The sequence below is a fragment of the Anguilla anguilla genome, chromosome 9 (genome assembly GCF_013347855.1).
Source record: "Anguilla anguilla isolate fAngAng1 chromosome 9, fAngAng1.pri, whole genome shotgun sequence".
Classification (NCBI taxonomy): domain Eukaryota; kingdom Metazoa; phylum Chordata; class Actinopteri; order Anguilliformes; family Anguillidae; genus Anguilla; species Anguilla anguilla.
In genome coordinates, this window is record NC_049209.1 from 3,856,680 (window position 1) to 3,870,101 (window position 13,422).

The 13,422-nt window shown below is 48.1% G+C and overlaps 1 protein-coding gene across 2 annotated transcripts in view; it reads right to left on the reverse strand.

Moving 5' to 3' along the window:
• Positions 1–13,422, reverse strand: part of LOC118235894 (gamma-aminobutyric acid receptor subunit beta-2) — a 66,236-nt gene that overhangs the window by 30,450 nt on the left and 22,364 nt on the right. For both annotated transcript variants that reach the window (XM_035433763.1, XM_035433764.1), the window contains exon 4: positions 4,141–4,361. In XM_035433763.1, the coding sequence (XP_035289654.1) occupies positions 4,141–4,361 (221 nt within the window). The remainder of the gene's footprint in view (positions 1–4,140; positions 4,362–13,422) is intronic.

The following is a 13,422-nucleotide window of genomic DNA, read 5'->3' on the forward strand; positions in this document are numbered from 1 at the left end:
TAATTCTAAGGTGGTATGTAGGGACCATTATGGGTCTGTACTCTCCAGTGTGATGTACAGTATAGGGCATGGCATTATGGGTCTGTAGACCGCAGTGACATGCATAGGGCATTATGGGTCTGTAGATTCCAGTGACATGCATAGGGCATTATGGGTCTGTAGACTGCAGTGACATGCATAGGGAATTATGGGTCTGTAGACTGCAGTGACATGCATAGGGCATTATGGGTCTGTAGACTGCAATGACATGCATAGGGCATTATGGGTCTGTAGACTGCAGTGACATGCATAGGGCATTATGGGTCTGTAGACTGCAATGACATGCATAGGGCATTATGGGTCTGTAGACTGCAGTGACATGCATAGGGCATTATGGGTCTGTAGACTGCAGTGACATGCATAGGGCATTATGGGCCTGTAGACTGCAGTGTGATTATAGGGCATTATGGGTCTGTAGTCTCCAGTGTGATATATATAGGGCATTGTGGGTCTGTAGTCTCCAGTGTGATATATATAGGGCATTGTGGGTCTGTAGTCTCCAGTGTGATATATAGGGCATTATGGGTCTGTACTCTCTATTCTGCCATACAGGACTATCTCCACTGTCCTGCGTGACATTTAGGGAAGAGTGCGCCTGGGTGTGTACTCGGGAGTGGTGTGTACAGTAGGGCATTGTGGGATACCGTGCACTCAGGTTCTATCAGGAGCAGTTATTCCAACCACCTGCTTCCCTCCGCCTCTCCACGAGCCTGACTGGCAGATGGGTCCTCTGATGTCACCCTCTCCACGTCCCCCGTCAGCGCAGGGAGGTCCGTGGCACTCGGGAGCTAGGCATGCTGGGAGATCTCGCGTGCGAACGGAACGCACGCCTCCTCCTCCACCCAGGCCTCAGGTAACAGATTCCTCCTCACCTCATCAACTTCCCTCACGCCGAGCGTTGCTCCAGATTTTACTCTTCCCCCCCACCCCCGCCCCCCCACCCCAATGCCCCCCACCCTCACCCAGAGACGCATGGTGCACAGCCACCTTCAGCCACTCAGCTCAGCTCCTCAAATAGAGACATCTGGTCATGCTGGGGCCTGACAGCAGTCACTGCATACAATTAGTCTCTGCGCAAATGTCCCGTTGCCACAGAAACTGTCACCACCACTACAGCCTGCAGACTCCTCCCCCCTTCTTATACAAGGTGGACATTTTAAGTCTCTGCTCAAATGTCCTGTTGCCACAGAAACTGTCACCGCTACAACCACCACTACAGCCTACAGACTCCTCCCCCCTTCTTATACTAGGTGGACATTTTAGCCTCTCCACAAATGTGCCGTTACCACGGAAACTGTCACTGCCACCACTGTACGCTGCCGTCCACCAATGACCAAGGTGGTCATTTCAACAATCACTTTTGATTGGTCTGTTGTCTTTGGTTTTGCCGGCCAGTTGAAGAACCCCAAAATGGGTCCTTTTGAGCCCTTTAGGGTGACTTCACAGTTTTGCATGTGCGCTGATAGCGTTGATAATGGTGTACATTAGTCAGACTGACAAAAAAATAAAAAATAAATACATAACATTCTGTATTTATGCAGGCAGGCATCGTCATCCAGGGCCACTTGCATCCAGCTCGCATCTGATTCATTATCCGCTGTATACTTCCGGACGTATTTACTGAAGCCTCCATGTGCAGGAGTTGCTCACGGGGCCTAACGGCTGCTCTACCTGTGATTCAGACCTGTCGGCTTTTGGCCCCGAGCCCGGGCTCTCCAGCGCCAAAGCGCCAGCTTCCACAGCCTCGGGACGAGCCAATCACACGAGCCCGTACGCTCGGGCCCGGCTGACACGCGCGCGGGTCTCAGAACACCGCTGAACGTCACACCGCCGTTCAATAGAACGTTACATCACTATGAATGTATAATACGGCTAAGTGGCAGCTATGAATTATGTCTCGCTACCGCGACGATACGGTGGTTTTGAAGCTTCACGCAAGGAGAGAGGCAGCGGGGATGAAATATATACATATAAATGTGGGTCACAGTAGATCGTTTTAAACTGCCAACGATGACATTAGTCCCCCCGTGCAAGGCAAGAGTTGGCGGTTGGCTCACGTTAGCGTTTTTGGACAGGCACCAAATTAACGCGGTCGTTCGTCGCTAATTATCGCAGATTTTTACAGTTCCAATAAAGATGACTCAGCTTATTTCAATAATGCATTACTGTATTACTAGGGGGGGCCATATCTCCACGTCGGTCGCGGTTTCAAGATCGCTTCATCTTGCGGACGGAATTACAGCAAGTGAGTCGCTTAATCGTTACGAATCTAATGCCTACCTACAACCGGCAGTTCACTATTTTTAAGGAGCGCAGATGGTGCGCTCGCTTCAAATCCCCTCATCCGTTTGCGTCTTGCTAGTGAACGGAACTAATAAGAAAAATAAGCCGAGGATGATGAAGAGGGAGGAAGACGAGCGGTGGCGTGATCTGCAAAGTGAAACAGGCCCCTGTTTCCTCCTGCCGGCTAATGCGATAAAAAAAAAAAAAAGGCTCAGGAAATGTGCATGACTTTATGTCCTGGAAACAACAGAGCACGGTCTTTGTGGCTGACAATTTTAATAATCAATGAATCACTTGTTTTGACAAAACAAAAAGAAAATTTGATCACAAAAAAACAAAACAAAAAAAAAAAACGATGAATCACTGTATGAAGCAATCGGCTAATTGCCCTTCGCTCAAGAGGAGGAAAAAAGGGGGAAAAAAAACAAAGAAAAGAATTATGTAACATCGAGAGACAATCGTGCAGCCAACAAGCTGGATGCTAATGCAGTATGAAAGAACTAAATGGATAGAGGAGCACAGGGCAAGTGGGGGGGGGGGGGTTCTGCAGCAAAGCATCTGCCTTCTCTTTCATTCTCTCTCTCCATCTCCCTCTCTCTCTCTCTCTCTCTCAGCATCACCGCCAACAGCTCAACATCTATATTTGCTCCAGCTAAAATTCTGAATGCAATTTTTTTTTTCAAGTGACTTTCTCTCCATAAACCACTGTCTTTTGAGGTGGAATGCATCATACACACACACACTTGCACACACACACACACGCACACACACTTGCACACACACACACACACAGACTACACTTGCACACACACACACACCGACACACTTGCACACACACACACACACACACTCTCTCACACACACACACACTAGCACACACACACACACAGACACACTTGCACAAACACACACACACACACACACACAGACAGACACACTTGCACACACACACACACACACACACACACACACACACACACACACACTTGCACACACACACACACACACACACAGACACACTTGCACACACACAGACACACACACACACACACACACACACACACACACACACACACACACACACACACACAGACACACTTGCACACACACAGACACAAACACACACACACACACACACACACACACACACACACACACACACACACTTGCACACACACACACACACACACACACACACACACACACACACACACACACACACACACACAAACACACACACACACAGACACACTTGCACACACACAGACACAAACACACACACACACACACACACACACACACACACACACCTCGGTGGCTTCCCTCGCACTTTTGACCCTCGGAAATTGAGAGCTTTAAACCCCCCCGGTTGCGGCCGGGCCGGCGGCACCGCGCCGACGCGGTCTCAGAACGCCGAGCGGGCGCGGCCTAATCTGCGAAGAGGACGCTTCCTCACACAGCAACTTTTTAATCGCGTTACACGCCTCTCTGCGAAAAAAAGCCACAAACAAAAACAGCAGCGAAGCGACAGCGCTAAAGCCTCCCAGCGTTCAGGAGGGAGCCCATCGGAGGCGAGACGGTCCTCGGAAACGCGGCGTGTCATCTGAGGTAAACGAGGTTGGAATCGAACCCGGGCGAAACCTCGCCGCCGGTCCACGCGCTAGCCCGTGACACAAATCCCTACAGCAGGCCTTACGCAAGACCACGTGTAATCGTAACCGACTGCGTCTGTAATATCGCTCCGCTTCTAAATCAGCATTGTGTTTCCCAGCAATGACCCGTCGTCGCACGGGGCGGCCGCGACGGTAAGGACCTTACCTCAGTCCGTAAAGCACGGTGCCGTCCGGGTGCAGGCGGATCATCCGGTTCTTCACCGTGACGCCGTGCACGAAGGACTTTTTGTCGTTGAGGAAGTACGTGTCCGGGACCCAGAGCTGGTCGGCCACGCGGTTGTCCAGGGTCAGGTTGAGCGGGATCTCCGAATAGGACAGCCGCTTGTCCCGCCAAGCTTGCTGGAAATACATCGTCAATGTGTAGTCCTGAAAGAGAGAGAGAGACAGAGAGAGAGAGAGAGAGAGGGAGAGAGGAAGAAATAAAGGGGGAAAAAAGATTGTGGGAAAATAGGCAACTTGGGACCAGGGATCTGTTGTCAAGCTATGGAAAGAAAAGAAAGAACGAAAAAAAAAGAAGAAGAAGGAGCAATTCACCCCGGTATTTCTCGACTCGTTTTTTTTAAACCGCCTTTCAATATTAAACGACGTCGGCGAGGAGGAAAGCGGAGAGGTCACCTGAGGAAACGGGGCGATAAGTGGTACAGGAGGGCGAGCGGAGACGTGGAACAAAAAAAAATCCTTCGGGTCGAATTAATGTCAGCGTGCTACGCTGAATCGGATCTATCCCCTCTGACAACAGAAAATAAATCCCCGGACCAAATAACATGCCTCAATACAACCACTGATAAACTACATCTTTGTACCGCTTACGTTTTTTTGTTGGATACATTATCCACTGGCTAACAAAAAAAAAAAAAAACCAAAAAAAAATAAAAACAGACAGCACTTCAGAACCCTTGTTGCGTAGGCCAGTGATGCCCAATCCTGGTCCTGTCGAGCTGAATTTGGTCTGCTGGCTTCTGCTGAACCTCGGCACTTGAGCAGCACAGCAGTTGATCAGTTGAAGCAGTTGATTGCAAGGCTGACTCGGGTCACCTGGTTTCTTGGGTTTCTTGACTTGGCTGCGGATCTTAAGGGGAAAACAAAATCCGGCAGACCCTGTGCCTCTCCAGGACCAGGACTGAGGGTCAGCTAATAGTGTAGCTGGTGTAGCCTATAGTGTTCAAAGCAGCATCCCTCTCTCTAGTAATGAAATGTATATTTTGGCCCAAGAAGGAAAGACAATTTGTAAACAGAAATGTGAATTATCTGCAGTAGATATAGTGTAATAATATACATTACATTATAGGCATTTAGCAGATGCTCTTATCCAGAGTGACTTACACTAATTTTTAAAGGCACATCCATTTATACAGTTGGATATATACAGAAGCAATGCAGGTTAAGTACCTTGCTCAAGGGTACAATGACAGTGTCCAACCTAGGAATTTAACCAGCAAACTTCAGGTTACAAGGCCAGCTACTTACTCATTATACTATGCTGCCTCCCATATACAAAAAAAATTCAGGTAGAGAAGTTTGTTCTCATCACAAGATGTTGTTCAACTGATTAGCTGTGCATACGAATATTAATATGGAGCTTTTTCAGCTGAACAAACATATGGAAAAATAATGACTAAAAAAAGTGACTATATTTAACAGACAAGTGTCTCTTTAAACTCCAACGCACGGCAGACTGTAACACTAGAGTCCTTTTCGAACTGCCAGACTGATCTGTGAAATTTTTATTCAAATTTAAATAAATGCATTCATAAAGAGTTCTACTGTTTTGCCACACCAGTGCTTCCAGCTCTTCCATAAGTGCAGGAGTATTTTATTTTATTGATGTGCACATGTGCACATGCACACATACGCACACAGACACGCATGCGTGTACATATGACAAGCACGCTCACACGCACACACACACGCACACAAACTAGACACATTAGTCAGCTGGAAACCCCTTGAGCGCGGATTGCCAGAAAAGCTCTTGAATTTTTCAGTATATATGACATTTGGAACACAAAAACAGCAGACACTGTGTGGCAAGACCTAACATTTTCTGGCAGCAACAGAACACAATGTCTGAAAAGGTCTTATAAATAAGTAATTCTTAAAAGTGTTAATAAATAAAAAATAAAAACAAACCATTTGTTGTGTCAGGATTAATTGTCAGATCCTCAGGGATAGTCCTGTTGCTGGCTAATGTGCTAACGTGCTACACTGCATAAACCATGTACAGCCATTTTGTCATACGTTTACATGTGGTAAATTTACATGTGAATAAGCGAAACATTTTCAGGATTTTGAGACATTCTGGTGAACACTGGACACAGCACACGGCACAAGGGGATTTTTAATTGCAATCAAAAATTCCTGTGCTTATCAACTCTCACCATTGGAGTTTTCACAGCAGGCTGCAGGTGATGCAGCTGTAGCTCACCTCCATAGCAACGGGGTAAAGGTGGAGGTAGAGGTGGAGGTGGGGACAGTGGGGAGGACAGGGGTGTGTGTGGGGGGGTGTGAGGTGAGCATGAAGGTCGAAGCCACCGATCCGACGATCCTCCGTAATCGCCGTGGAAACGGTATCGCGGAGGGCGGCCTCCCCGCAGAAAGCTCCGGAATCTCTCGCGCCCTCGCCCCCGCAGCCGCGGCGCGGTTACGCAACCACCCTCCCTGCCGCTGTGCCCCGTTCCCACGGCGACGGCGACGGCTCGCGTGCGCGCGTCCAACGTGCCGGTCTCAGCCGCTCAGCCGCCGCCAGACCGGCATCGCTCGCGCGGTCATTTACTCTGTGTGTGTGCGTGGGTGTTGTGATTGTGTGTGTGTGTGCGTGTGTGTGTGTATGTGTGGGTGGTGTGGTTGTGTGTGTGTGTGTGTTTTTTGTGTGTATGTGGTTGTGTGTGTGTATGTTGCATGGGTGTTGTGATTGTGTGTGTGTGTGTGTGTGTGTGTGTGTGTGTGGGTGTTGTGGTTGTGTGTGTGCGTGTGTTTTGTGTGTATGTAGTTGTGTGTGTGTATGTGTGCGTGGGTGTTGTGGTTGTGTGTGTGTGTGCGTCTGTTTTGTATGTCTGTGTGTTTGTGGTTGTGTGTGTGTGTGGGGGGTGTGTTTGTGTATGTATGTGGTTGTGTGTGTGTGGGTGTTGTGGTTGTGTGTGGTTGTGTGTGTGCATGTGTGTATGTGGTTGTGTGTGTGCGTGGGTGATGCGGTTTTGTGCATTTGTGTGTTTGTGTGTGTGTGCGTGTGTGTATGTGGTTGTGTGTGTGTATGTGTGTGTGCGCATGTGAGTGTGTGTGTGTATGTGTATCTGTGCTTGTGTGTGTGTGTCTATGTGTGCGTGCATGTGTGGGTATATGATTGTGTGTTAGGGAGGGATCAGAATTGATGGAAAAATTTTAATATGATTTGATGCTGTTTTTGCATGAGATCCACATATTTAAGTGCAATGCCTAGGCATATAAGCTCAACACAGTTAGGGTTTATAAATAAACCCCTATTTATATGCAAAACTCCACATATTAACAAATGTGTGCATATCTGTATGTAGACAACATCCATGTTTTATTGCCAAGTGCAATAAACTGTTTACAGATCTGAATAATTATCTGAATTGAATATGCGTAAATACACAGCAATATATATATATATTTTTAAATCATCCTAATACAAATTCTAGTCCCAGAGGCTGCAAACACCTAGAACCCCTTGAGTCTGAAAACATAATTAACACCTTGAACAGGTAAGATCTTTCCGCCTGACAGCCGTTGCCATCGGAGACGTGCTTACATAACGCGTCAATCCGACGCATCCTTACCTACGATGCCAAAAAAAAAGAAAGAAAGAAAGAAAGAAAGAAAAAAAAATTGGCCTGACTACTTATTCTAATTGTGCCTAAGTAAAGATGATAAAGGTAAAATGTGGTTATGGGAGTCTTTTTAATGAGCGCTAATTATCGTTGACACAGCTGGGCTCGTTCTCTGAGGGAGGACGGAAAGGGAGAGCAGCTGGATTAGCCCGGGAACAGCGTGCGCAAGCTGCGCGTGAAGCCGCAGAAACGTGCGTCCGAGAACAACCGTAAAATAGGGGCGGGTTGGGGGGGGGGGACGTTGAAGAAACAAAAAACAAGGCCCGTATATTTGTGGCCTTGAACAGGAGGGGGTGTACCACACGAAACGGGAATGCAGCTGCTGCCCAAATCTCCCCAGACCCCCACCCGGCAACTGGTCCGCCTGGCGGTTGGACGGGAGAACGGGTTAAATCCGCGAATCCCCCTGCGACGCTGCAGCGGAGTGGCACGCCCGCCTACGTCAGGCTTCCGCACGGGGCTCAAACAAGCCGAAACGGGCATTTTGTGCAACACGGGTCTCTCCACAGGGTCATTTTTGGGTAAATGAGACTTCAGACTGCGGAGAACATTTTCTTGGCTTACAGGAGGTAAGTGGCTGGAGGGGGTAGGAGGGGGAGGAGGAGGGGGAGCGGAGGAGAAACTTGGATAAATTGCGTATTTGACTTTCAGGAGGTGACAGGATTGTTAAGCTGAGTGGCTGTGCGTTTGGCACAATGGTTCACCACAGCCTCCAAAGACCCGACGATTCATTTCTGTCCCCTTTAGGAGAGATGAGTCTCTCTGGTCTTAATCTCAAGAGCCATATATTCTATTATAGCTTAAACCTACACTACAACGAGCATCGACTAAAGATAAAATAAATACTAAGTTTAGAAAATATTTTCACTGCAGCACTTTTTTTTTTAATATGTGAAAATAAAAAATAAAATACTTCAACTTTTTTCCCGCCAGGCCTCAGAAGGACATCAAGCAGGTACTCTCTGGTTTCCTTCCACAATCCAAAGACATGCAGGTTAGGCCAACTGGAGAGTCTAGATCACCTGTATAGGTATTGAACGTGTTAATCCATTGTGATGGATTGGTGACCTGAGCGGGGTGTATATCTACCTCCAGCTGAATGCATGCTGGGATAGACCTCCAACCCCCCACCCCCCCAATATGACCATGACCAGGAGTAAGCGGGTTAGATAATGGACGGATGGATAGCTGAAATTCACAACAAGGGGGAATGTTTATAGGGGAATGTTTGTGCCCCCTTTGTAAAAAAAGAAAAAAAAAAAGAAAAGAGATTTCAATCTCAGTGGGGTATTCCTGGATAACAAAGGTTAGATGGTAGATAGCTGTTCTGTGCCAGATGGGTCTAGGTGAAACATTCCGTCACGTGTCAACCAATGAACGAGCTGCGCGCAATTTTCCGGCAGTGCGCACGTTCGTTTCGGCTAAGTGGCGAAGGAAGACGCGGTAGTCATCTTTCTCTCCCCGTCTTCCCCTGCAGCTGCTAACACAGAAACGACTCATGCCTTTCCCCTAATGGGGCTGTCCAAATTAACATCCTCTTCATTACGGCGTGCAAAAAAAAAAATAAATAAAATTCCCTGCGCTTTCTCCATCGAAACCTACAGCATTAACATCCATTATGAAGACGAACCCCGTGACTGCTGCTGGTGCTTCACTGTGCACTGCTGGACTTGACTGCGTTGTCATCTTCTTCCTTGCAACTATTTCAAGGGGGGAAGTTTTCCTTGAAAACTGTTTCAAGAGCATGAGTAAGGCAGTAGCACCCTTCGTAACTTTCCTGCAAAGTGTCTACTGACCTGACCTCACAAGAGGTACTACAGTGGTGAATCTCAATTGAATCTGGTGGTACTAATGTACGAGAGAGAGAGAGAGAGAGAGAGAGCTGTGCAATTTGCACAGGGCCATTTCAAACGTCTAATCCGAGCCCATGAGTCCACGCATCCGTTTTCCTAGGATGGCTACTGTTCAAACAGGGGAGCTGGAACCCCCCCCCCCCCCCCAGTCCAACGCGGAGATAGTTCCGGCCTGCCATTTCCAATCACGGCTTTTTTCTTCAAGACCCCCCCAGCCAGGCACAATGCATTTTTCTCTCTGGGTGATTCATCCGAGGACTAAAAGGGAATGAACGTGGTCCTTCGCCAGCCCAAGTGTGGGCCAAGGGAGGAGGACTGTGGGATACGAATGTGAAAAACACAAATCGTTTTTTGTTTTTTTTGGGGGGGAAACGGAGCGGGCATGACACCGGGCCCTGCGGTTTTGTTCGTTCTGAAAAAGGGGGCCACAAATTTTGGAGATTAGACACTGGGAGGCCTGGGAGGGAGGAGGCAGTTCCGTGGGCACTGGCAAGACCTCGCGGGGCACTGTGGAACAACATTGGGGGGGGGGGGAATCAAACAGAATCAAACTGCGTTCGTAGTGCTTCAAACCCCCCCCAATCGCTGCGCTACAATGCCCCCGGGATGAGTCTCCCAATTGGAGCTTGACTCAGCCCCGCTGGGGGGGGGGGGGGGGTGAGTCACACACGCGTGCACGTGTCACATCACGGGGCTCTCAGTAGACGGACTCGGCCGAGGGGGAGAAAGGTAATTACGCGTCGATAATATCCCCCCCCCCCCCCCGTGAGCGCCGAAGTGAGCTCCCCGCTTCACGGCCGGCCGCGGTGGTGCGCCGCGCCCGCCAGGAGGGACGGAACTTCGGAAGCTGTAAAAAAAAAAAAAATGCTCGGAGCAGCGATGCAAATGTGCTTCCCACCCTTAACCGTGGTCTTATCTTATCGCCGGGTCTGTTCATGCGTGTTGATCCACACACATATAAGAGAATCTCGACATTTATATAAGAACTGGCTGTTTTTTTTTTTTTCTTCTTCCACGGCTTGAATAGTTAAGTACTATACCGTGTCGTATACCTCAATCCACAACAGCAGAATCGAAAAACGTTCACTGAAGGCGGCGTTTGAATTCTGTGAAGTCCCTTGGCTTTCTGAGACAAATATACCTGACTTTCACTCGTCCAATCCTTGAGTGTGCCAGCCCAGTTTGGGGTGGGCCGATAAAAGGCCTGTCCGAGGAGCTGGAGAGGGCACAAAAACGATGCTGCAGGATCATGGACGGAATCGTCTTCTTCTCTTCCGTCACGGAGCGAAAGGCGTGATGAGGCCACCCTGCGCACCCTCAGCAACGCGCTCAAGGACAGTTCACCCCCCTGCACGGCTTCCTGCCTGCAGCCTCAACACCCACCTACTCGCCTCATCAGCGCAGGGAATCCGCATTGCCCACGAGCAGAACCCAAAGACATGAACTTTCCCTTATTCCTCGTGCCCTTAAAATGTTGATCGCTGTTACGTTTGACGCATTTCAGAATTCGCCGTTTAAAAACTGTTTTTATGCTGCCGTGCCCTGCCTCGTCAAACTTAATAAATGAAACTTGAAACTTCTACAGACCAAAAGGCTTTCACTGTGTGCAACAGCGTTATTACTTGACCTTGAAAAAAAAAAATCCAGGTAGCATGTTCTCACACGAGCACCACAGTATCACTGAGACACGGCTCCACTTTTTTTTTTTTTTTGTCAAATACTAATACTGTAGCTTATTCTTCTGCCTAGCTTGTTTTGTAGAGGTTAGGTCAGAATAGTGTTCACTGTGTGAACTGTGTTCTTGGCTAGAAATGAACTGAACCTGTGTTTAGCAGGTTTGTCTATGACCATGAAATGCACTTTTTGTATGTCGCTTTGGATAAAAGCGTCTGCCAAATGAATGTAACGCAATGTAATGTCAACCGTAATAAATTCTGAACATACCCACATGCTCCAGCCAGCCAGCCAGCCAGCCTGCAATGTGGCGAAAACGCGAGCCGTTTGTCTCGGAATAATTTTAACGCTGAATTCCATCACGGACCCTCGTTCTTGAGGAAGAGAAATGGCCGGCGGGAACGGAACGGGCATCGCGTGGAACGTTACAAACGGAGCAAAATGGATCCCGAATGGTCTTCCTCCCGCTGCTCTCCCTGCGTTCCAGGCTCTGTAACCTGGTTTGGTCAGTCTTGCTTCCAGGACGGATTGGTTCCTCCGGCCATTTCACATTTCTCACCCTTCCCTGAACTCTATTAATAGACAAAAGTGACCTGCATTCAGTCTGAATATACGGCTCGGATGTGCACTCCCCAAGACGGAGCGATTTCATTGGAAGGAGGGATTTCGATGCGGTCTAAGCGGGTTTGCGCAGGGTACCGCAGAATGGCATCGCAGGTTTTTTTTTTTTGTTGAAATATTGCCATTGCAAAAAAACATTTAAGAAAAATGAAAAAAATGAGTTAAAAAAACAGAAATGTCATCGTTAAAACAGACGAGCTGCGGGGTCGAAGTCGGGATTGGCAGATCTTTTTAAAAGTGGGTTTTCGGGAAAACCTTAACTGTCAGTCTAATCTAATACACCCCTGAAATATTGGCCCGGCTCTAAAGTACTGAAATTGTTCCTAAGAGCAAGACGGGGGGGGGCGCTCTCCAGTTCGCTGCACCCCCCTATCATTCATTAAATCCCTGGCCTGGATCTCTCATCTCATACAAGATGGTGGGCCCCCCCCGCCCTCTTGTACTGTCAGCGCTGCCTCTTTCCCAAGCCCAGTTCCCCTCCGTTCCCTCTAATGGAGGCACTTAGCTCTGCCGTTGTTTGACTCCAGACTATTCACTCAGTCTGACTCGGGTGCGCACGGACCTCGTTTGTATCTTTGGGGGCGATTGCCGGCCGGTGGCAGGGACCGCTCCGCAGATGGGGTTCCACCGGGAGGAATTTTTTTTTTTTTTTTTTTTTTTGCCAGTGGAAGGATGATGGAGGACCACTTTTTTTTTTATAGCTTTCGTTGGTTGGAGAAATAAAAGAAGATGAATGAGAATAAGAAAAATAAAATGAACTTGTCTGTGCGTGTGTGTGTGTGTGTGTGTGTGTGTGTGTGTGTGTTTATATGTACCATGCCCTCCAAAATTGTTATGACCCTTGATAAAGATGAACAAAGAAGACTGAAATAAATCTAAAATAACATAGTCCTCCTGCAGCCTGATTATGTCCCCACTATGTTAGGTAAATGTAATTCAGGTGTGTGTGGTGTTTGTGTGCGTTTGTCTACTTATTCACATATTTCTATGCTTGTGTGTATGTGTGTGTGTGTGTGTTTGTGTGTGTATGGGTGTGGTGTTTGTGTGTTTCTGTACTCAAGTGCACATGCATTTGTGCGTTCATGCTTGCATGTGTGTATATAGAGGTGATTGTGATATTTGTATAGCACAAGGTTCAAACTCCTTCTGTCTCAGAGCAGTAGGTAGTTGCATTGCCAGAGTGTTCCCATATGCAACGGCTGTCAAGCTGAGAGACCTCCGATATTGCATTCTCTACAGAAGGGACGCCAACTGGGCGAGGAGAGAAAACCAAAATCTTCATGAATTACAGAAGGGAAAGAACTCGAACCCGATGAAGTGCGGCAAAGTCTCAAACGGACAACGTCGGGTGGGGAAACATGATTCTGTGGTTCCATTTCTTTTTGTAGGACGGGCGTGAACGTTTTAGATGGTGTGCCTCCCTGTCTCCGC